The sequence below is a fragment of the Apium graveolens genome, chromosome 7 (genome assembly GCF_009905375.1).
Source record: "Apium graveolens cultivar Ventura chromosome 7, ASM990537v1, whole genome shotgun sequence".
Lineage (NCBI taxonomy): Eukaryota > Viridiplantae > Streptophyta > Magnoliopsida > Apiales > Apiaceae > Apium > Apium graveolens.
The window spans coordinates 229709147-229735392 of record NC_133653.1 but is presented as its reverse complement, the minus strand read 5'-3'; the positions used below and the strand labels follow the sequence as shown (position 1 = coordinate 229735392).

At 35.4% G+C, this 26246-nt stretch overlaps 1 protein-coding gene across 6 annotated transcripts; it reads right to left on the bottom strand.

Moving 5' to 3' along the window:
• Positions 1-16016: 16016 nt before the first annotated feature.
• LOC141675290 (protein SAWADEE HOMEODOMAIN HOMOLOG 2-like) lies at positions 16017-21637 on the bottom strand. Of its 6 annotated transcripts, none has more exons than XM_074482007.1 (9): positions 21454-21637; positions 19757-19842; positions 19602-19647; positions 19389-19485; positions 18735-18798; positions 17274-17325; positions 16680-16823; positions 16442-16561; positions 16017-16337 (listed from the first exon to the last, which is right to left on the bottom strand). In XM_074482007.1, the coding sequence occupies exons 1-9, from the start codon at positions 21508-21510 to the stop codon at positions 16269-16271; spliced, it is 735 nt and encodes a 244-aa protein (XP_074338108.1). In that variant the 5' UTR covers positions 21511-21637; the 3' UTR covers positions 16017-16268. The 6 variants fall into 6 exon arrangements, with proteins under 6 accessions (XP_074338108.1, XP_074338107.1, XP_074338105.1 ...); XM_074482006.1 differs by having other exon boundaries at positions 19389-19491; positions 21454-21636; XM_074482004.1 differs by having other exon boundaries at positions 18735-18804; positions 21454-21636.
• Between the last annotated feature and the right edge of the window lie 4609 nt (positions 21638-26246).

Sequence of the window (26246 nt, the reverse complement as noted above, 5' to 3'; positions counted from 1 at the left end):
CTAGCATAGGTATTATGCAACTTATAAGCAATTGAATCAACAATTAGATATCAAAATTACGAAACAGACATGCATATATACCATATCAGCATGCTCCAATATATCGCAAGATTTGTTAATAACAATCATGCACTTATCACAAGATAATGCATATACATATATACATCACAACAACAGTATAACGGGTAAAAAACTTACCTGAGTGACTGGGGGTGATAAATGGCTTGAGACGAGTCTGGTAACCTATAAACAACATATAAGTTGGAATTAAACCAAAGTCGCTTATGAATCTATACTTTAACCAATTAGACCCTCACATTCGCTTTTGCGCTTAACGATTCACTTAAGTCGCTCGAGTACCCTCGGCTCCACCATTTTTAATATATTAACCATTAAGAATTTTAAGGCGATTCTTTCGCGAGTACTCTACCAACTACCTAATACACTATACATAATTGTTTCATACTCCAATTAGTCATTTAAGGGCCTTAACCAAGGTTTTAAAGTAAGGCGAGGGGTAATGGTTCGTTCGCGAAATGCCGTTACTTAAAACGATCATTTCTCCTAAACCGTACATCGGATTCAAGAGAACCACATTTCAAAACGAAGCTCGTAACATGAAATATCTAAACATGGCAATGGTCAAAACCTAACAGTGAGTTCACGGGTCCTGATGTTAAGAACAAAAGTAGTCTAAGGTAAATCGGGCATTACGACGACTATGTTTACGCGATTACCAAATTTGTACAACTCCAAATCAATCCACAATCAACCACAATTCAACCATACAACCAAACTCCATTCATACATTACTAAAACAGCCCCAACACCTCAAGTTCTCCAATTTATATTATTCTCAAACATTAACTAAAACTATTCTTAAGTTCATTAACTAATAACCAAGATTTACAACTCCAAAAACATCACAAAACCAACTAATCTCTACATATTCAATCACCATGCTTCTCATGAACCATCCTACTCATAATAAGCTCTTAATATTCAATAACAATGCTAGGTTAAGAGATTATACCTTCCTTGGTGAGTAAGAGTAACTAAGGAGCTTGGAATCACCCTTGAAAGTCCTTACCAAAGCTTAATCTAACCAAAAACACAAGATCAAAAAATTTAAACTTCTTGAAAACACTATTCACTCTCTTCTTAAATGATTTATTGAAAGAGATTGTGAAGGAATTTGGAGCTTAAACTCCTAGGATAGCCATAACTAATCATAAGGAACCTTGGATAATTACCTTGCAATTTAACAATGGTTGGATCTTGGATTTTGAAATTTTCCTCTTTGAAAAACAAGAAAAGCCGAGAGCTTCTCTTGAATAATGAGAGTCAGCTTTGTTTTTGTGTTTTTGATTTGTTTGGCTTGGTTGATCCACTTTTGTTTTGATTTATTACCTTTTAACCATGGTAAATTTTGTGTGGTTTATAATAAACCAACCTTCCTTTTTTTTGGTCATGCTTAGGTCATCATTCTTATGTCATCTTCCCATGCTTTTCCTCTTCTTATTGGTTTGATGACATCATCCTCACTAACCTCTTCGATTAGCTCCTAATTACTTGGCTAATGACCGCTGATCTGTTATACGGTTCGCTTAACTTTCGTTTTCATTTATCGTTTGAGGGATCATACCCGAGATCTTATTACTTGGGTTCCCTTAACCTTTCTCAATACATTATATTCCTTTTATGATCCTCTCTTATAATCCTTGAATTTAAATCCTTTTTATCATGTTCCCTTATACTCAATTCTTTCGGTATCTGGTGGATTTTCGGAAAAAATCAAAGTGTTCGAATTTGGGTTCTGACGATCTTTTCATACACTTATATCCCATTTAAAGTACTAATAAGATCTCAGAATAACAATAGAAGAACCCCTACATAGTGTGGCATGGAAAGTTTTCTTATTCACCATAATCAGCAAAACACTATTCATAAGGGTTACTAAAAGTTCAAAAATTTTGGGGTTATTATAGTCTCCCCTCCTTAAAAGGATTCCGTCCCGGAATCAGGAAAAAAATGAATAGGGATACTTTCTTAGCATTGCACTTTCTAACTCTCAAGTCAATCTTCCCACATTGTGGTTCTACCATCAAACTCTGACTAGTTTGATAGCCCTTCTCCCAACCACTTATCCCTTTTCAATCTATAACCCTTCCTGGTTGCTCCATATAGGTTACGTCTGGTTGCATGTCTATGCGCTCATATGCCCCTATTTGTCTGGCATCCGAATTATACTTCCTTAACATTGATACGTGGAACACGTTATGAATTTGCTACAGGTTCGGGGGTAGGGCTAGCACATATGCTAACTTCCCAATACGTCTTAATACCTCAAAGGGTCCAACAATTCGAGGGCTTAGCTTTCCTTTCTTTTGGAACCTCATCCATCCTTTCCCAGGGAATACCTATAACAACACTAGGTCCCCTACTTCCTATCCTTTGTCCTTTCGTGTCGAATCAACATACTTCTTATGTCCATCTCGGGCTACTACCAGCCGTCCTCTGATTAGATCTATTATATCCTTGGTCCTTTGGACCACTGCTGGTCCGAGCATCTTACGCTCTGCAATCTTCATCCTAACATAAGGGAGATCGACATTGTCTTCCCTCAAGGATCTCATAAGGTGATATCTCGATACTGACATAAGATCGATTATCGTGAGAAAACTTAATCCGCGTTAAGTGATCATTCCAAATTCTTTCAAGTCTATTGCACCGACTCTCATCATAGCTTCTAGCATTATAGCTTTTGCTTCTCAATACCCATTCTTTTCCAGTTTGTAATCGATACTATCTTCCGTACATAATACTATACTGGTTACACTTTTGCTCGTTAGCGTTCTATAACCTTTTAATAACCTTGTTAACCTTAGTATCACGAACGTGTTAGAATCAGAATACCACCGTACTGTTACTACTTCCTTTCTAGCTGCTTCTATCTTCGAAAGCTTGATCCATCATATAGAAGTAAAGGAATTTGTTGAGAGATCACTATGATCATGAACACTTGTTCTATTGCATAGTTAGTACAGAACGTGGCCAGCCTTTAGTACTTGACAAGCAATTAAACAATAGATGGTATCCTACTAGGCTTCTATCACACAGATAGATAGTCATTCGGCAATACCTCCCCTTCTTGAAGGGTTGTTCTTCTCAGCTTATATGAAATGAAAAGGAGAGAAAAGAACGAATTGAAGAGAATTATATATATATATAAAATATATTGCCACAAAATAGCTGGCTTGGAATCTACCTCTGAACTATAGAGGTTTATCATAGGAAAACAAATCATATACGTATATATATATCAACATCAAGTATTATCGCATCGCATTTCACATGCTTAAATATTTTTGCTATACCGTCCATCATTCGATGGACCCATGCTCTTCCTCGAGCTTATACACAATCACCTTTGAAACTCCCTCGACATCGAAAATCGAATCTGGGATCTCATTCTATACTTCATCGTTACTAGAATTCTATGCTTGCACCGCAACCTTCCTCGTATAGTAATACGACTCTCTATTGATAAGAAGGAATAAGTATTCAATAGGTAGATAATCTACTTAATTAGTCTATCAATGATAACTTATACACCACCATGACCCGATTAGTGGTACTCACTCTCAACATCCATTCCAATACAACTCTCACGGTTGTAAGTAATCGGCTCATTACTCGCAGAATCATTCCTGCATTACTATGGCCCACCGTTGACCTACTGTAGTCATTCGTTTTCCATGAAGTTTTAATAGCTAACCATACGGAGTCCATTCATATCATATTGAATCCTTCTAAGGAGGTAACATAATCACCATTCATGATTCGTGAAGAACACTCCTGATCCTGACGTACATTCATGACGTGAAGCAGATAAAATTGCAGAAGAGTTTCAATGAAAGAAACGATAGCAGCTTAATACCATTCTTAATCATATGCCTTCACTAGAAGACTTAACTCAAAGGTTTGTTTAGTCCTTTTTGAAACATGGTCCTGGCTTATTCTCAAGATAGTACCCTTTAAGATAGATAGCTGCTCATGGTGATTACATGAATTAAACCTTTACCAAACTATTATTATGGTTGGGTATTGCACAGTCATCAGAAGGAATGTCAATCTTCCCAACCATAATACAACCTTCACGGCTTCAACCATCATCACTATATTCCTCTGGCACGAGCGCCTATAATTCCTCTCTTACACTTAGAGTGTCGGCCACCTCTTTGGCCTTTCCTGATAGTAAAATTTCCTTACAATCAATGTCATTTTAAATGATCTTCAACTAAATTTTTCTACTTCATTTCAATCACTGCTTATGTGAAAATGCTTTTCTTAAGTCCTGGTGAGAAAAAAATCACCATTTTTTTCCATAAGTCATTGCCTTAGTCTTTAGATGTGAACATTATCACGGCTGACTCCCGATCATACTTAGGACGTTTCTTATCATGGGTCCTTCTTGTTTTCACCAATCTTGACCCTCATTGGGTCGATCTATACTTTCTTATGGTTCAACACGTGCCCACCTGACATTATTATACTTACGTCACATTTCCTTTATCAAAATTTCTATTCTGAGAACTTGGAATATTACCTTTCTCCTTGTAAAACCTCTAAGGTTATCCTTAAATCGTTCCTCCTGTATTCCCTAGATACAGGGCATATCAAAATACCATTTACTAATACTAGAATCATTATCTATGTACTTCTGAAAAATTTCTTTACTGATCCTTAAAGGTTGTTGTTACCTTGATCCTTTCCAATTCATACTGTCAAAACTCATGTTTTCCCTATTAAGGGTGGAATGCCAACCTTTATGCATTCCCCTAGGATTCATCTCAAGTTATAGAATTTATATCCTTAATTCCACCTTTAAAAAGGTACTTGCATCCTTCCATGGATAAATCAAGTCATATATCCTTGATAGATTATCTTATTCATCATTCCCACCTCGATAGTCTATACCTAATTTCATAATAGCATCCGTATTCAAATTGAGGTCAATCCATATGGCCTCCAAAAGATAACAATGGTTATCTGCTTTTCTTTCCTGATTTGGTAATGATAACATGGATATTCTGGAAGATATTGGTCGTGTTCAACTTGAAAATCTTCTTAATAAATCCTCATTTACCTTTGTTGTTTATCTCAACAGTCATCTCAATATTGGGATATCTTTCATACCTGGCGTCTCCCTTTCTGGGTATCATGCCACCGGTCTTACACTTCACATTCTTGAAGGTCACTTCCTTCATCCAATTTTCCTAATTTCTTACTTTCTTGTCTCCTCAGTCTATCCGCGTCTCATAATTTATCCTTCGAACTATCTCAAGGTTTCCTCGAATCCTTCCAACTTAAAGGGGGTACAATATATATATCTCTTATTCCTTCAACCATCAACTTTAACTCATGGTGAATCATCCTCATCCTGACGATCATATACTTTTCTATTTCTATTACTACGAGTCTTTAGGGTTTCCTCATACCCAACTCCGTTATCATTCCTCAAACTCTATTTCCTTTATGCTCCTTTCTACTTCAGTTTCTTTTTATTTTCCTTTCTCTTACAATCATTTCACAAACCCACTAATCATTGACTTCAAACATCACGTCATTCTGGGATTCTTGTCCTCTAGACGAATCTTGACAACTTTTACAATCTTAGATTCATAATTCATCATATTCGTCCGCCTTGGTTCTGGCTCTTAAAGCTTTTACACTATCTCCATAATCTTGGGATTTACTTTCTCGAAAACAATTGATTGAACTTTAATCAGTTTATCATAACCTCTTGCTCCGTGCCTTTCTTGGTCTTCACCAGCGGGTGGCTTCTCTCTTAGGGGGTAAGTGACAAAAACAGTCTTTTGTGCTTCGTCAATCATTTAGAATCTCAAATGATTCCTATATTTTAAAATCCTCATTTTCCACTTCATTATGTTCCGGGTCCCTTATATCTTAATTGCGACCTTCCTGATTATCACATTCAGGGTTTGCCCCAAATCTTATTCTTCGAGGGGGAATAATGCTTGGAAAAATTTTGGGAATCTCTTTATATTTGTCTTACTTACTTTGCTTAATTCTTTCCTCGTTCAGTCCTTACATGATCGTAACTTATGAGTTCTCAAGTTCTATAAACTTCATGACACTTTCTTAAGTGTTCACAGCGCAATTAACAATATGAACTTATCACAAACAAACTGATCTGAACTGAAAGGAACAAATATATACATGACCATCTGTTCGAGGTACAACAACTGAACACATGAAAGAGAATTACATCATTTGTCCTGATCGCTTCTATCCCAAAAGTACTACCACATATAATCATCTATTCATCAAAAACTAATCATTCATAACTTAGGCTAATCCTCCAAAAGCGGTGTTGCATGAAATCCTTGTCAGATTGGTCAGACTCTACACACTATTATGGATCAAGAAATGCGGGCACGGACGACATCCCTAACCCGCTCTATTAAAGTGGTGATGAGGTCTAAGATAGTTGCAAGTAGAGCTGGATCAATCTGACCCTCAAGATGGCCTCTAGTTGTAACAAGGGTGGTAGCCTCAATCCTTTCCATGCTATAAGCTAATCCTGCCGGAAGTACCCCGCCCTCAATCCTCGGTGTAGTAAGTCGATCCAACAGATCACTCCAAACATTACGGGCCTCAGACAGGCCACCCAAAGTCATATGATAATTAGCGATAAGAGAAGCCTGAGTGGTAGCATCTAGCAGTACATGGGGTGCAGGTGGTGCAGACCCAGGAGATCCAAATGGATAATCTAGCACGGTATCAGGTGACAATGGTGCAGGAGATAAAGGTGGCATTTCCTCGGTAGGTGCTGGGCTCTGTACAGCGGAGGGAACAGGAATTGGTGGAACCTCATGGATGTCTACAGGAACCTCTGGAAGAGGGTCCGATACTGGTATAACCGGTACCGTGGAAGGCCCCACTTCTTCTGCCCTCATTATCCGCTGTGCCCTTGGTAAATCTTCATCCTCTAGTGCCACCCTCGCGGCCATTCTAGCTCTGGTAGTCTCCCTGACTACGGTCATCAATTCCTCAGCAGTCCTCTCTTTATTCCCGTCAGGACCCTCCACGAGATCCTCCTCAGCAACAATCCCTTCTGGGATAACATCCTCAACTGCAACATTCCCAACATGAATCTCATCCGGTCCCTCGCTAGGGTACTCTATCGGATTCACAATTTGATCTCCAACATGTAATAAAACATCCTCATGATGATGCTCCTAAACCTCAGGGTTCGGTGCCCCACTGCCCTATATGATAACGAACTATGTTACTACCACGATATTTATAAGGGTTCCCATAAGGGTTTTAACTGTCAGTACTACATTAGGTAGCCCGACTATGAACTTGGCAAGAGTTCTTATTATCTTAGTGAACTTATTATCATAATGCCACATCATCTCTGAGGTTTATAACGCTTGGCTCTGATACCATTTCTGTAACACCCCCAGATCTGGGGTCGGGGATCCGGGTCGTCACGAGTTCCATTTCCCTTAATAATACTTAATCTTAACAATCAACCAACTGCTGCATACTGTGACCCCACAATATACACACACGCCACAAGTTATAGTCCCAGAGATGAATACCAAAAATAACACAAGTCATTTTATTCCATAATTGAAAGCCATTACACCTTAAAAGGGTTCTGAATAAATTTACATATTCCTTGCCATTATTACAATTCATATTATACATAAGTCTGGTTCATCAATAGTTGAAAACCTAACCTATTGGCAGCTCCTACCTCAGCTACGGCGGCATCAATGCTTCCAGAAAACTGTGGAACGTTTCCTAACCGTTTGCAAATTGGGAGCTTGGTCTTGTTCATCCTTTCTATCTGTTGTTGTGTGATGAAAGAAGAAAGCAAGGCTGAGCAACAAGCCCACCGAAATAATATGCATAATAATTAACAATATATGAGCATTCTCATAGTACTCATGAAAGTCTTGGTCAAGAAGAAATGAACCAAGTTTGACCTCTTAATGCGACGAAGTCGCAAAATATTCAGTATATATACTTATATACTTTTCAAAATCTTTGAAATCCTCTGCCATGTATAATATACACAGAGTTCCAGTTTATAACTATATAAAAATATCGTTGCAAGGTGATCTCATATATCTAACCTTGTCTCAACGTTTTTCTGAAAATCTTTGTCATGCATAAGATAATCATTTACTAGATATAAGTTGAAAAGATGAAGTTACAAGATACTCCAATATACTTATATCATTTCCGAATACTGCTTGAACTACCACCGTTCAAGGTATAAATAGTTCATCACATATATGAAGCTACAAGGCATAACTTGTATAGAATCAATCTTTGAAATATCATTCAAAATAAATGAAGTTACGAGATACTTCATTTGATGGAAACATCATTTTGAAAACTCGACCCTGCCAACACTCAACAATCGCCCAGCCGTAGCCTTTCTATCGAAGTGCTCTGGGTAGTGTTGCAGAAATATCCAACTGGATGATGAACTCATTACGGGAGTTTATCGTGCCAGGAAGACCACTTACGATGATCAGTCGTAGTAGTGCAACCCCACCATTTTCTATATGTAGAGGAGAACCTGTCAGATTTACTTATCAACCGAACACTGGACTCCTAAGGAATGGACCATCTTAGCGGAACTTCCGGGCCATTTGGACCAATAAATAAGGTTGGGCCGGCGCCACTCGACCACTTACGCCACTCCTAGTTCAGATGAAATCCATGACTCTGAAACGTAAAGCTCGTCCCCCCTTTCCCCAAGTAGAAACTTATTGATACGGCTCCACCAAGAAGTCGTATCTAGTTGGAAAGGAAAACTCACCGATATTTCCCATGCGATGCCTGTTAATTGATTAACTTGTTCCAAGAATTTTACTTCCCGAGTGTTGGGTAAGTAATCAAAAACTCTTTTATCAAAATAGCAACCTTGTTGCGAATATAAAACACACCACGGAGCCGGATCCCTCAGGTTTTGAGCGAGTATTTAAATCCCCTTCGAAAGGAAGATCTTAAATATAAAAATGAGTTTTGGGATCCGCTCTAATCTTTTAAAAATCATTTTGAAGACTCGAAAACATTTTTAAGAATGTTTGGAGTAACGCTGATTTAAAGAAATAAATCAGTCCCGATGTGTTAGAAAGTATCTGAATATTATTATTTAAATAATATTCCCATTAGAATAATCTTTATAAAAATAATTGAAGTAGAAGTTTTAAAACTCATACTTGAAATGAATAATAAATAACCAAAGATATACTTATACGAAAGTACGATCTTTATTTGAATAATCGAAAATAAGTTTGATTATCAAACATCATTCTTTAATTAAATAAAGAATATTATTTAATAAATAAGTGGAGTCATAAGTCCTCGAATGAATATTCAAAATAATATTCATTAAATAAAATAAACGGAGTCATATGTCCTCGAATGAATATTCAAAATAATATTCATTAAATAAAATAAACGGAGTCATGAGTCCTCGAATGAATATCCTAGATAATATTCATTAAATAAAATAAAGTTATCGAATAAACCTTATTCGATTAATAGTTTTGAAAACTATATCCATATATATATATATAAATATATATATTATACTCGGGAACATCGACTCCCGGTTTTTAGAAAAATGTTCACCTTTGGGTCCCCTATACTAAGGGTATACGCAACTACTGCTTATCTCTAGCATAGGTATTATGCAACTTATAAGCAATTGAATCAACAATTAGATATCAAAATTACGAAACAGACATGCATATATACCATATCAGCATGCTCCAATATATCGCAAGATTTGCTAATAACAATCATGCATTTATCACAAGATAATGCATATACATATATACATCACAACAACAGTATAACGGGTAGAAAACTTGTCTGAGCGACTGGGGGTGATAAATGGCTTGGGACGAGTTTGGTAACCTATAAACAACATATAAGTTGGAATTAAACCAAAGTCGCTTATGAATCTATACTTTAACCAATTAGACCCTAACGTTCGCTTTTGCGCTTAACGATTCACTTAAGTCGCTCGAGTACCCTCGGCTCCACCATTTTTAATAAATTAACCATTAAAAATTTTAAGGCGATTCTTTCACGAGTACTCTACCAACTGCCTAATCCACTTTACATAATTGTTTCATACTCCAATTAGTCATTTAAGGGCCTTAACCAAGGTTTCAAAGTAAGGCGAGGGGTAATGGTTCGTTCGCGAAACGCCGTTACTTAAAACGGTCGTTTCTCTTAAACCGGACATCGGATTCAAACGAACCACATATCAAAACGAAGCTCGTAACATGACCTATCTAATCATGGCCGTGGTCAAAACCTAGCAGTGAGTTCTCGGGTCCTGATGTTAAGAACAAAAGCAGTCTAAGGTAAATCGGGCATTACAACGGCTCTGTTTACGCGATTACCAAATTTGTACAACTCCAAATCAATCACAATAAACCACAATTCAACCATACAACCAAACTCCATCCATACATTACTAAAACAGCCCCAACACCTCAAGTTCTTCAATTTATATTATTCTCAAACATGAACTAAAACTATTCTTATGTTCATTAACTAATAACCAAGATTTACAACTCCAAAAACATCACAAAACCAACTAATCTCTACATATTCAATCACCATACTTCTCATGAACTATCCTACTCATAATAAGCTCTTAATATTCAATAACAATGCTAGGTTAAGAGATTATACCTTCATTGGTGAGTAAGAGTAACTAAGGAGCTTGGAATCACCCTTGAAAGTCCTTACCAAAGCTTAATCTAACCAAAAACACAAGATCAAACAATTTAAATTTCTTGAAAACACTATTCACTCTCTTCTTAAATGATTTATTGAAAGAGATTGTGAAGGAATTTGGAGCTTAAACTCCTAGGATATCCATAACTAATCACAAGGAACCTTGGATAATTTCCTTGCAATTTAACAATGGTTGGATCTTGGATTTTGAAATTTTCCTCTTTGAAAAACAAGAAAAGCCGAGAGCTTCTCTTGAATAATGAGAGTCAGCTTTGTTTTTGTGTTTTTTTATTTGTTTGGCTTGGTTGATCCACTTTTGTTTTGATTTATTACCTTTTAACCATGGTGAATTTTGTGTGGTTTATAATCAACCAACCTTCCTTCCTTTTTGGTCATGCTTAGGTCATCATTCTTATGTCATCTTCCCATGCTTGTCCTCTTCTTATTGGTTTGATGACATCATCCTCACTAACCTCTTTGATTAGCTCCTAATTACTTGGCTAATGACCGCTGATCTGTTATACGGTTCGCTTAACTTTCGTTTTCGTTTATCGTTTGAGGGATCATACCCGGGATCTTATTACTTGGGTTCCCTTAACCTTTCTCAATATATTATATTCCTTTTATGATCCTCTCTTATAATCCTTGAATTTAAATCCTTTTTATCTTGTTCCCTTATACTCAATTCTTTCGGTATCTGGTGGATTTTTGGGAAAAATCAAAGTGTTCGAATTTGGATTCTGACGATCTTTTCATACACTTATATCCCATATAAAGTACTAATAAGATCTCAGAATAACAATAGAAGAACCCCTACATAGTGTGGCATGGAAAGTTTTCTTATTCAGCATAATCAGCAAAACACTATTCATAAGGGTTACTAAAAGTTCAAAAATTTTGGGGTTATTACAGTTAGCATGAAAAGTAAAATATAGCTAAAAATGTGTAATGTATGACTACCTTCTCGCATGTAGGTATCACTGAATGAAGATACATTAATGCAAGCCCTGAACACAACCAAATCTACAAGCAAGAAGGTTCGAGCAAGGAAACTTCACGCACCAGTGCCATTTGATGAAGAAGGTCACATTCAGAAGGAGTCTAAATCAGACAAAATATGTAACCTCAATTTGACATTTGACAACATGTTATTATATTCCTAATTTTGTTGTTTGACCATTAATAAACTTTCTCCATAAAAAGAAGGCTAAGTGAAGAGAACTAGGAGATTCAGTAAGATGGGGAATTTTGTCTACGTAAAGGCAATGTTTGCAGTTGTAACTATTCAGACTCGGTCATAATCTATTTTGTTATCAACATCAGCTGTAATTGACTGCATTTAATTATGATAAGATATGAATGAAGTAGTTGCCCATATTGCTCATGCCAAATAATAACAAATTACAGAGAAATTACCATACATTACAAATACCTTACAACGATACAATATTTGCAAAATTGTCCACCTACGGCTGCAAGCTATAAAACTAAAAGTAAGCAGAAGAATTGTTGATTTTTGCCATTTGAAAAAAACAAACAGGTAAATTATAAGCACACCACAATCAAATATAAAGGAATATAATTAAAAATTTCCTTCATCATTTACATTTGTGGGTAAGTAAATGTTGTTATCAAATCAAACATAAGTGCAAATGGTGGTAGGTGATAAACATAACACATTATGGTTTTCTAACTATAAGGTAAGTTATTCACAACAGAGAACTTTCAACAACCAAACTATTTAGCACTGTAGCTAGGCTCTGAAGAACATCATGTCCAAAGCAAAGTTTGACGACCTAAGTAGCCTCAAAGTTGGGAAGTTTGATTGGAAAATAAGAGTAAGAGTTACAAGGTTCTGGAGAGGAGCTACAAGAAAGGGCGAGATTTTCAAAAGTTTCAACATCATTCTCTTAGATGACAAGGTAAACTATGTTATGAAGCTTTAGTATTATACATTCAGCTGCAGAATTTAATGCCCACTTTCTGCAAACCCCCCAGAATAGCAGGATGCACGCTTTCATCCCTGGAAACGCAGATGACGCGCTAAAAGATAAGTTCACTGTGGGCAAGTGCTATATCATTAGGAAGTTTTTCGTTCAGGCATACAAACCCGATGACAAGTTCTTATGCCTCGCGAATGATGTGCAGTTGGTTTTCTCAAAAGACACTCAAATTAAAGAGATTGAGGAAAGTACATGTACTATTGAAAGTAATGCTTTTGATTTCTATGATCATAGTGAGCTGATGGAGCTTACAAAACAAACAACTCACTTGGCAGGTGAAATCAATAAATAAAAGTTTTTAACATGTAAACCTTGAACTGAAACTAACAAGTGCAAATAATTGTATCCACAGATGTAATTGGAATTGTCAAATCTTATCAGCCACTCACACATTTGGTTAACAAATTCAATGATGCTCAGAAGCAAGTTAAGCTAATACTCACTGATGGAAGGTTACATTTTCCTTCTACATTTAATTTGCATATTTTTAGGTTATTTTCATCCTTATTCGTCAAATATCCCGGAAATAATGCATAGGTCCTCAATCAATATCACTTTCTGGGATACATTTGCTGAAATGTTTGATGAACAGATGAAAGAAGTTCATGAAAAACCTACTATACTGATTATTGCAAGTAGCCGAGTAGGATTGTGGAATGGTATGAAAGTAGTAAGTTCTTCCCCTTATTCGTCAATTCAAATACTGTTTACGTATTTTGACGCTTCTCTATAAACACTTTGCATGTATAAATAAACGTTTCCCTACCAAGATCAAGTCGATCTTTAAAGTGTAGGGGGAACTGAATGTTATATCAACTACAATCATTACAGTGTGATGCAGCTAAGGCAGAAGTAAGTAAAGATTTTAGATTGACACAATGCTTACAGTAATGTCATGTATGTAACAATTTTAACATTTTCCAAATATCATTATATTGACACAACCTGCCTTCCAACAAGGAATGTATGAAATGGACAAGCATGCAGTGGTGGAAATGCTTAATGTTGCGAGGATTATAAGCCTGGGGAAGGAATACATCATGGTACTGCAAAGCTAAACAAGTACCAGTTTTTCTTCGTTCAATATTATAGCTTATGTACTTGCAGAGACAAATTTGTGCACATCTTATTATCACTGATGTGGAAGAGACCAATCCATGGTACAAGACGATTTGCACACAATCCTTTGGAGAAATAGAATTTGAGCAAGAAAAATGGTATTGTATGCATTGCAATCGTATCCTGCCTTGCCCCGACAAGAGGTCAGTGACAGATTACAAACTTCTCCCCCAAAAAAATAGTGTCTACATTTAACAGCAAATTAATACCTTCTTCGGCCTCTTCAATATACATATATTCAAGGTAACTTTAAAGGCATCGGATAACACGGGTTGCATTGACATCATCCTCAACGACCAGCAGGTAAGAGTTGTCCTTGGAAAAAGAGTTGTCCACCTACTGAAACAGGTAACAACTAATACTTTAACCTATCATTTCATGCTTCATTCCACAGACCGCTAACTTCTTAGTCTACATTCAGATGGGAGAAGATAATTCGTTACCTTCGGAGTTGAAAGCATTGGTTAACAGGAAATACACCATCAAACTTATCATCAAGAAATTCAATGTACTCCACAAGGCCAAAACTTACTTGGCAACAAATATTTGCACAGCCTTCATCGATCCAAACCATCTAACAGAGGCCACAGCCTCTATGCAGCAACGGTATGGCATTACGCCCCAACCTTCATTTGTCAATATTATATAGAAGCTTATTCTGACACCGTTCTTCACTTTACTGCCTTTGACAGGGATCAACCAGTAGCTACCACCTGGACATGATGTCAAATTTTACCTTTCGGTCTCCACCGACAAAACAGAAACCCAATCTATGAACCCAGTACTGAACAAAGAATCAAATCCTGATGATTTCAACAATCTATTTTGCTTGAATTTTGTATTCAGTACAATGTGAAACTATATGTCCCCACGCTTCCATTTTTCCCTCCAAACTTCAAAGTGAGGAGGTTAAACTATTATGTAATGAATTTTATGATTTTCAAGTATAACGAAATGCAGTTTTACCTTGGTAATTGATTGCCACATAGGTTGTGTTATGACATTACTCATATACTACACAACCACATTATGTTTAGCACTACTACTTTGTCACTCTTAAACGTACAGTTTCTATTGCTGAGTAACCGTCAACGTTATATTAAAATCTTCACCTTATTTCATTCTCAAGTTCCACTACAGACCGAAAATAATAAAGAAGAGGGAGTAGTCCGGCAAAAAAAACAAGAAATACAAAATTATCGCGCTCAATCCTTTTTAAACGGTTTTCACAATAATGTAATCCCATTTATTTAACCTTCTTCCATTTCCTGGCCACCGTCATAAAAAAAATAACACTACGCATTCAAACTCCTAATTTTGCAAAAACAGTTCTGTGTAATCACTTGATTGTCCTCTTAATTTATTAAAAAACCAACGCCACGAAGCGGGCATCCATGCTAGTTATAATTTTTTTTGTTACTGAAAAATAATATGATTATTTCATATACACATACGTCAACAGTTATAAAAAAAACTCATATATTATAAGGAGCCATTTTGATAGAACAGTTTTGGGTTTTTTAGGACAGCGCGGAAAATCATGAGTAAAAATGTGATGATTGCATGCTCGGCAAAATATTTTTTTTGTAATATACGATTTGCTATTCAACGAGATATTATTACTAACATTCAACTTAATAGCTTATAAATTAAAAATTTGACTTATAAATTAGGTAGATAAACACTCTCCGATAAATACTTATGAGCTTATATATAAGCTCTTTGGCCAAACAGGCCCATTATACATATACAGAAAAAACTTACAATACAACAGGATTTGATCAAACAGGAATACTAAGATGACAACTACTATTATACACAATTACATTTATGTAATCATAAAACTGAAATATAATAAGTGAAAATCTTACTTTGAATTTAAGAAAACTAATCAATCCCAGTTTAATTCTTCAAGTCTTATTTGTGCCCCAAAAATGCAAAACCATCCGATATAAGTTTATTAAAGAATGAGCAATATTAGGATTTTGATACGAGTTGAATTGGGGTTGCATGATTTGGATCTGCACAATTTTCAGCATTCATAAATAGGACACTTGTTTAAAGCAATTCAAAAGAGGCCTGCAACAATTTACAGCTTTTTTTATAGATAGCCAAAATGTTCTATAAACCCTCCTAGTTATCTGACTAATACAATTGTTCTATGTTTTCAACGCACTGTGCTTTGATCTACAGGTCAACTGACTTGTTAATGTATGGTTATCCCAGGTGCAACAAAGATAACATGTAAGCAGGGATTTCTTTTTAGTTAACAGAGGGCGATACAACTAAGACGAAATGTAACAACTAGCAAGCAACTGATTGCGACTTATGCAGCAATTAAGCATCTCTTTGGTGGGGCCTTTCAAATTCTGGTCGGCGATACAATCTGTTCAAATCAACCGTTTCCTGAAGTAAAAGGTGGAAACTTGTTAGGGTTCATCATTCTAACTTTGTCTCGAAAAAGGGAAAGGAAAAGAAAGATCATCGGTAAAATACAGTGCTTGCATTACCTCGACATTATCGTGGTTGTAACGAATATGAAAATCACATCTGCAGCCCCTAGCATCATGCCTCTTTCTTTTAATATCAACAATATGAGCATCATAGTATTTTGCAGAATCATTCTTCTCCTGGATTATAGTAAATTATAACCTTATTAGCCAAGTAAAATGGTCTAATACTATATACTTTAGGCTACAGCAGATATGGGTCATGAAAATAACAAGAAAAATTAGGAAGGGCGTTAACCTGGAAGCACACAACATGATTTCCAGGCTTCAAAATCTGGCATTCTGAGTGGTCTATTCCAAGAGAGCATTCACGAATAGACTCTTTCACATTCAACCATTCATCGTCCTCTGGCCCATACCCAACAAATCTCACACGGGCTTCCTATTACAAGTGCCACACTAAAATTTAAGTAACACTATAAACAGCTATTAATAATTTATACTAGGTTTTCATAGTAACATTACTGTGGAAAATTTCACACTATTATGAGAGATTATAAGACATGCGACTGGAAAACAAAAGAGAACATCACTGCGCTATATTAATCGGCTATGAAATTGTGTAGGTGAGTTAAATTAGAGGGAAACAAATACAAATGACTTGTATCTGCTAGGTAATACTGACCATGTATATACAAAATGCAGTCCCTTTTATAATGAATATATAAACATTAAAACCCCACAAATGTATAACAGGTAGGGAACCCCTAACAACATATATCGGTATTAAACAGCATAATATCCAACCAACCCGACCTACAACTGACATGCAAGGACTTGTAACCTAAAGACAACACAATAGAAATACAAGAATATTTGCTTAAATACTTACAGTTTGTTTTGACCTAGAAGTTCGGTAAGTGACAAACTTTTCAACATCGTACCTAAAGCACATGAAAAATAAGAAAAGGTAAAAAAATCGGGAAAACTGAATCATTTTTCTGGCTTAAAGTAAAAATATTACAAGCTTGTAAAACTACAAGTAGCAATGATTTAAGACAAACACAAAAGATTAAAACTCATTACATTTAGTACCTAATTCATGTCCTGTACTGTTCCCTTAAATTAAGGTGAAAGCTTGAATGCTAATTAAATAAGAATATATCAATACCTCAATTTACAATGTTATTTGTGGAGATAAGCTCAAGTTAATGATTAATTTATGTTTATATTTTTGTCAACGGCACCATAAAGATGTAATCTAGTTTCGTAAACAAATATGTACATTAAGTTAAGTCTCTTGTGATTTTTAAGATTAAAACAAACATTTCATCAGGCAACTTTTTGTATACTATATTACTATATTTAAGGTATATATTTATTATTTTCTTTAACGTTTTGATATCAGATGCTGGTCTAAATATGTAGTCATGTATCAAGTAACTAAGAAACTGGAGAGCATTGACGGTATTTAAGTCATGCTTATGTGGCCTAAATAATTTCCTCGTTCATGCTTAATATTGGCATAAAATCTTAAATATCAACATTATTTTTTGGGCAAGTAAGAACATCAACTCTTACCACTACAAATTTTACTGCACGTAGATTCTCTAAGCATTATGTTATTTCCTTTTTATCTGTAATGTTGATTGGTTGTTAACAAATGGGAAAGATATTCATATGTAATTATATGGTAATATGAGGAAACTGGTCCGTCAAGTTTAGACCACACCATACAGAATAAACAAGCTTAGGGATTACAGCCTAATCAAATAGATAACCACAAGCACCCAAGTAAAGAAATTCAAGTAAGATGTACATGAGAAACTTGGGGATAAATAAATTGATTCCGGACTATATTCCAAGCAGTTGTTGTTCGAGCCAGAAGGTGTTGGGCACAACACGTCCGGGAGCCTAGGGGCTAGGTGCAAAGTTGAGGACACAGGTCACGAGGGATACATATGTATATTGAAGCCAGGAAGACAGAGATCTATATACATATATGGCCTAGTATGCATATGGTGTATATATATTCATGTACATATTATAATCAAATTGATGATACTTTTTGAAGACACGGCTAGAATGGTGAGTGATCTTTAATTAGGGAGTCCTTTTTTTCGAGGTAGTTGAAATGATACACTTTATTTGCATGTGGAATTTAATTTATTGTTTTTGTTCTATGAGTTGCCTCGCACCTTGCTCTGCAAGTCCAAAAGCACGAGCCTGTTAGAAATTGCCTTCTCGCCTATGTCAATGGCTCGCCTTTCACAATAGGTAGTGAACTAGCTAATGATTTATTGTAAATATAATCTAGCAAACACCTTTTTTGAAGTCTGATACAGTTGCTTACCATGCACCATCATTTGAAGACTTAGCTTCGAACTTTAAATTTGAGTAATCATGCTTCTCATCTCCTGCATCTTTTTAACAAGAAAACGAAAATATACCAGTTACCGTAGGGGAAAAAACGAGGTACATGTATATCAGCAAATTTAATGTCAGAGAAGTGCTCCACTAAAATGAGTAACAAAGAACTGAGAAGTAAATATCGAAGAATACAGTTGGTTTGATTATATATCAGAGTCGCAGAAATGTGTTGAAGGATAAAAATATGGCTAGTGAAAGAAAGATAGATTTGTTGACAGTATGGCATATGCAAATCAAACTCATTAACAATTAGGCAGCACTATTATTAGTGACTATACAACTGATGGTACTAACAAGTAGTATGTGGCTGGATAGTAATCAATAATTATTTGGTATAGGTAAACATCTGCAAGCTCTAGCTAATATAGTAAAACAGCTAATGAACATTATGCGGAACCACTTAGTTGACATGGAAAGGAGAATACATTTTCAAAAATTATATTTTCTAGGACATAAAATGCTTCATCAGATGGAATCACCCCTTTTCAGTTGGATAAAGCTATTAACCTTTCTCAGTATAACATGAGTATCGATTTCTTTGCCATGTAGTGACAAAAGAAAGTAACAGAAAGAGTACCTTTAGATGTTATAGTTTCATCTGTTTTATTTAAGGTGGAGACATCTGGTTTCTTATCCTTGGATCCAGATTCTAACTGCCTGTTCTGGTACCAAGTCTGGACCTAAAACATAATCACAATTATTGAAGATATACAGTAGTGCAAGTTTAAGATTGTATACAGAACAAATAACAGGAACAGTGAGAAATAATTGAAGATTAGGGAATAACAACCTCACTCCACTTCAATTTTTGTTTTGTGGCACGGGCACTTGCAGAGCTAAAAGTAAGTTGTGGAAAAATCTATAAGAAAGTGTTACATACATCTTGAAGTTGTAAACAGTCTAGCAAGTGTGAAAGACACTATACAAACTGCATGAAAAACTTACTTAAAACTTCTTGCAAGTTTCTTGAAAAATTCAACGTTCAAACACTTATCTCCTGTTTCACTGAGCAATTTTTCCATTTTCTCAATCTGTTTTAATTACCAGAAACAGAATTTTAGACTCATTCATTTGGGAAAAATACATTTTTGTGAACAAAAAATACATAAAACTTTTAGCAAACTTGTGAAAAGAACTGATACTACAAGATGCAAAGTTAAGTGAATATAGAACATTTCATGCTTATACCTAAATGAAGATGAGATGACAGCAAGAACGCAAGATATACAAATTTCAGAAACTGAATCCACAAGTTAATAAAAAAGTGATTTCACACACCAAGATTCCTAAGTAGTTTCAGTAAATATAAATTATTAATGAAACAAGTATACAAGGAACAAGAATGGTGAACAAGAAGCCTATCAACAGAACATATCTTGTAAAGATGTACCTTAGATACATGACTAGATTATAACAAATATTAAGATTTCAACATTGGGTACAGGCACACACACAAGCACACATGCACAAATACAGAAACTATTGATAATCAAACTGACAAGCTTCACTTGCAAAGGCTTCTCGACATAAATGTAAAGTCTGTACATTTGGGGTTTTTAACTTTTAATTATCAGAACAATAAATAGAGCATTGAAACCAACAAAAAAAGAAGAAAAAAGTGCTGGAGATAGGTTCTGTATATCACACACTAACGCTTACACAACTACTGATGCGGACCAAAAAAATTCAGTATGATCTAATAAATGTTATGTTTTGTCGTTGAGATACATAAGTTAATTGCAATCAATCAATAGTTTATTACATTATAACAAAAAATATTCTAGAATTAGGATCATTGGGTTTGGAGTAGGATCAGAGTTTAAAGTTCGAATTTGACTAAACTTGGTTCAGACACGATATAGACATAGGCACATAGCTGTAATATTTTAAGATTTTACGATCTAAATTATGAAATTTTAAATAGAATATTTCACTTGTTACGGATGTTAAGGAACTTTGCCTGGTATCTCTTCTCATATCTTTAAACTATGGTATTCTATCTCTTCTTCGTCTAATTTCTAGGCTTCATAGTATATTGCCTTTATTCTACCTTTATAGCCTTTATAAAATACAATAATGCACGATACTAAAAATGCTGGAAAAAAATTGAAATACGCAAATATAACATCTAATTTTGCAAAAACGGGTAACAGTCTCACCAATGCACAGAGATATTTTCAGTTTACAACAGCGAGGAGATTGGTGTTTCACATCAAAGAAATCAAAATGACCTGTACCTCATCTTTGTAATGTGAAATACTCCACTCACATAATGGGGCATACAACTATTATTTACCTAACCTTGAGATAAACGATGTGCAAAGCACCCCTATTAAAATTAGGCATCCACTAATTAGTTAGTAAACGAATCCTCTACTACCCCCAGTTTTAGGTAAAAATTACTCGAAATATATGTGTGATTTTAAGGGGCTTCTTAAACCTAGTCCCAGAATATATAATCTAAAGATGTAACAAAGTAATGAACAGAAACATGGTGAAAAAAGATAATAACAGCAGGCAATAAGAGTTACAGAAATGACAAAATCAACATTTCTTGAAAAAAAAAAGGACAGAGCAAGATAGTAAAGGCAATTGGGTATATAATGTAAGTAAGTAATAATAAATGAAGGTGAGAAAAGGACCTCAGCAGTAGTGAAACCATTGATGAGCTTGTTCTTTCTAGGTCTCAGACCATCCATAGCTACCCCCCAAATCCCAAACTTAGCTGACTTGTGTTTTCTCACTGATAGTGATCGGGAATGTATGTACACTTGTAAAGATATGTAAAGATACAAGATATAATATTCATATTCCCAACATGACTGCCTGACCTGTATTATGTTTTCTTTTTCAAGAAATATGTAAACCATATTTTTCTCTTTTTTTAACACAATTTTTTATTTAAACCAAATATAACCCTAATTCGTTCCCCGTTTCTTATGTGACAAAATATTGATTTTTGGGAATTTATCAAAAATACCACTTTTTATGAAAATATTTGCAAATATATGGACGTGGATTATATATGAAGTTGAAACTGTTGCAGATGTGATTGCATATGAGGTTGATCCGTATTTCTGCAAATAGTTTATGCAACTTGGATATTTATGCAAAAATCCCTTTAATTTTTTGGTTTTAAATTAATTTGATTCTTTTAGTCTTGTACTTTCAAAAATATATTTTTATATAAATTGATTACTAATTTTATTTCATAATTTTATTCAAGAAAGTATTCATCATACTTCAGTTTTATTAATCAAATCGAAATTTTTAGAAATTTCCAAACCGGGCTAATTAAATGTGATAAAAATTGATTCAAACTTAAATGATTTTCAATGGATTGAATTTTAAAAAAACTGTGCTTTTAAATTAAAGCAAGACTTCATTTATTTTGGTTTAACATAATTATGTAACTTAAAATTTTTTGGATTATTAAGTTACGGGGCGAGCAACAAAAATAACCTATTTTAATATAAGAATGATAAAAATAGCCGATTTCAAAAAAGTGGCCAATTTTAGCCGGCGAAATACGCATTTCATAATAGTGTAATCCAATATACGCATTTCATAGTAGTGTAATCTAATTTCGCAATTAAGGCATCTCTCGGACCGAGGATAACCCTCCGCTACCAGCTGCTTCTCTAGTCCGCGGACGCAAGTATAGCTATGGTTTACACCAAATGTTGGACTCATCTGTGTCCTTCGAAAAAGGAGCCCCTACCAGATTATAGGACAACTAGTCTCATGCTTTTGGGGTGCGAAGTGCAGGATATTCTGAATTCTCCCAACGACGAAACTCATTGACTACAGAGATAGAGTTCCCAAAGTACACACCGAAGTTTAACCCCACATCCCCAACGAGTATACTCATTGACTACATGAGGAGGCCTTCTGTCCAAACATGCCCTTGAAGGTCTCTGGCTCTGGACACCGCCTTCCTATGGTTGCATTACAAGAATGAGTTTTTCAATAGAGTACCTACAACAAATAAATTAGTAATAATTCTCCATCGTCCTCCTGAAGTATCCAAAGAGTTCGTCCAAGTAGTATGTCCAAGTCGTATTATGTGCCAAGCTGAAAGTGAGGGTGCGTCGTAACCTTTTTGTATGTTGGCACCACCATTGTCATCAACCTTTAACTTCTCCTGCAAAAGGTGCGCCATAACTTGTAGGGAGCCTTTGAGGTGTATTTTTGGGAAGGTGCCCCATTTCCTTTTCAGGAAAGAGGGTCGGCCCTAATTTCAGCTAATTGTTGATATCTTTGCTTTATTTTTATTTGATTGACCCGACTTTGATCCTTATAATTCTCGTACCAAATTTTGGGCATAACAATGTGTATATATAACTTCGAAAGTACTTCTTCAAGCAGCAAAACAACAGTTCGTCGACCTTCTCTAATTTGAAACAGTAATGAGATCGATGCTCAAGAAAATTTATACAATTAACAGTGACGAGAGAAAGAGAGAGAATTGATAGAAAAAGGATGAGAGAGAGGAGGGAGTGAGAGAAAAGACGGGAGAGAGTATAAAAGTGTGTGCGGAAATGGTATTATGTTATTGAAATAAAAAAAATTATAGTTAGGACTAAAAGACGACTTTATAAATAAGTGGTTGTAATTGAATTTAAGTTCTAATGATAAAAAAGTGGTATCATTTGAACGTTAGCCAAAGTTACAATACTTGATTTGTTATATTTCAAATTCAAAAAACTTTTATAGTTATGACAAATTATAAGAACTTTATTACTAACATCATTTATTATCACCACAAGTTACAAGTATCAAATGATTAATGATTAACAAATATAATCTAAATATGTTTTGGTTACATATTAATAAACCAAACACCATAAAATTCATGATTGTAACCTAATTACATGAAAGTTCAATTTCTTTATATAAACATTAAAAAAAATTAAAAAGCAAATTATATTAAAGGGACCAAGCCCAAACATCCACCATTACATATAACTAGCCCATTTGAAAAAGAGCTAGTGAAAACCAAACATAATAATCCAATCTTCAGCACAAAATAGCTAGTAATTAATCAATCCCACTAAAGCTGCATTTTTCTAAAATATAAGCTTAAAAATAAAATTAAAAAGACTATTGGGATACCCCAGCCAGCCTCACTGCTTCCTGCTGCTTCTGTGCAAACTTAGAACTCCATTTCTTCCTCAACACCAATCCCTTGCACGACACCAGCTTCCTCTTCCGCCCCAGCAGCCGGAAGACCAATCACAACCTCGAGCTCAGCAAATTCTTCGTCATCTATGTTACCCTCTGCACTTCCAACCCCAACAACAATGTCCTGCAAAATCAAATCCTGACCCTGAACAGCATTGTCCTCTGCATCCTGAGGCAAATCATCTTCTTGAAGATCAACAACTTCATTTGCCAGAATAGCAGGCTCAGCCTCACCTTGCCTAATGGCCCTAAACCTCGACTCAATACTTTCCAAGCCCATATCTAAATACTACAATTATTCAATTCTCCCAAAGTCCTCCTCAATGATTACCATTTGATCTTAGTGATTAGCACCATACTCAGCCAAGTATGCTGCTAACTCATTAGTCTCTCTATCAACCAACCTTAACTCACACTTATAGTTCCTATCAGTCTTGTGCTAATTGAGTTGTCACATAATATACACATACTGAGGACGCCCTCCCACCACTGTAGAATTAAAAAACTCCCAATAAGCATCCACATAATCAGTCTCTAGAATAATCTTCTTGTAACCCTTAAAATAAGCCTCCTCTAAGCCCACCAACAAATCATCGAACTCATTCTCCCTCTGATCTTCAAATCTCAATGAGCCCGCAGTCATGTGAAGAATGACTCCTACAGAATCCCTGAACACAACACCAATACCCGAATATTTTCCATTTGGCAAAGCTTTTTGTGAAAAAAAGCTATGCACATTACACTTGATCACACCTTTGCTAGGTGTTGTAAAAGACATGCCTGTACTTTAACAAGACTAAGACAACTTGTCAACCCTAACTAAGTTGTATTGTTATCTAAATTTGTATTTTGCTTGTAATACTTAAAGTCTGTAAAAATACAAAGGAGCATACTGGAATCTTTTTTCTAAAACAGTATCAAGCCTAAGGATTCTATCTGGAAGAAGATCAAGAAGATCATGCCTCAGAAGAATTTTGAAGAAGCTTGGAGTTGAATAAACCTGTTTGAAGAAAAATGTTCTAAGTCAAGATCTCTACAAGTCACAGATTTAATGTTATAGAGAAGTCATTCGAGAACTCCAGAATGGCTTATCGAGAAGTCATTCAAACTCCAGAGAGTACCGACGGATGAGCAAAATCTATTCGATGGATGAGCAGTGTCTACTCGATGGATGAGCAACTTATACTCGATAGATGAGCAGTGTCTACTCGATGGATCAGCAACATCTACTCGACGGATGAGCAATGTCTACTCGACGGATGAGCAATGTCTACTCGACGGATAAGCCTTATCCACCGGGAGTAGAGAAGTCAGGAAAGCTACTCGAGAACTCAAGAAGATATCGACAAGTCATTCCTTCACTGGAGAACTCAGAGTTATCGACAAGTCTACATTCATTCGAGAACTCAGAGATATCTACAAGTCAAAGTGAAGATATGAAGACTAGAGATCTCGACAAGCTGAAGACCTCTACAAGCCAAACTCATTATGGAGTGCTAGAGATCTCGATAAGCCTATGTACTTATCGAGATGTCAAGTGTTTTATTAATTCAAACTGGAGATCTCGAAGTACAGTCTCAAAGTACAGAATTACAGATCAGTTCAATATCCAAGATAAACAATCAACAAACAATCCAACAGCTGGATTGACAAGTCTACAAAAAGCAGCTTGAAGAGTGTGCAAGATCGATGGCAAAGATTAACTGACAGAGGAAGATTAAAGTGACACGGGATGCCATAGATATGCTAAGCCAGAAATGGAAGATTTGCTATTCTATAAATGGAAATGACAAGTGACAGTTTAGAAAAGTTAATAGCATGTTTATTATTCATTGTGTAAACCATCAGTTAACTGAGATATAAAGTTAACACTGGTCCTCTAGTTAGAAGTAACAATTTAGATAAAAATCCTTGTAACACTCTCAAGAAGAAGCTGAGTTCTTTAACTTCAAAAAGCTTAGAAATTTTGTAGCAAAACATCTTAATTTTTAATACAAAAATTAAGTGAGTTTTGAAGATCTGTTCTGTAAGCTTATAGTCTACATGAACACTTTTATATACAAGATTTAATTTACTTTGTTCAACCATTAACTTTCAAGAAAAGCCTAAAATCAGAAAAACACATTCACCCCCCCCCTCCGTGTGTGATTCATTACCTAACAAGTGGTATCAGAGCAAAATCTGAAAGTAAACAGATTCAAGATCTTGAAAAAATGAATACACAGAAAATCAGTAGCATCAAAATTCCTAC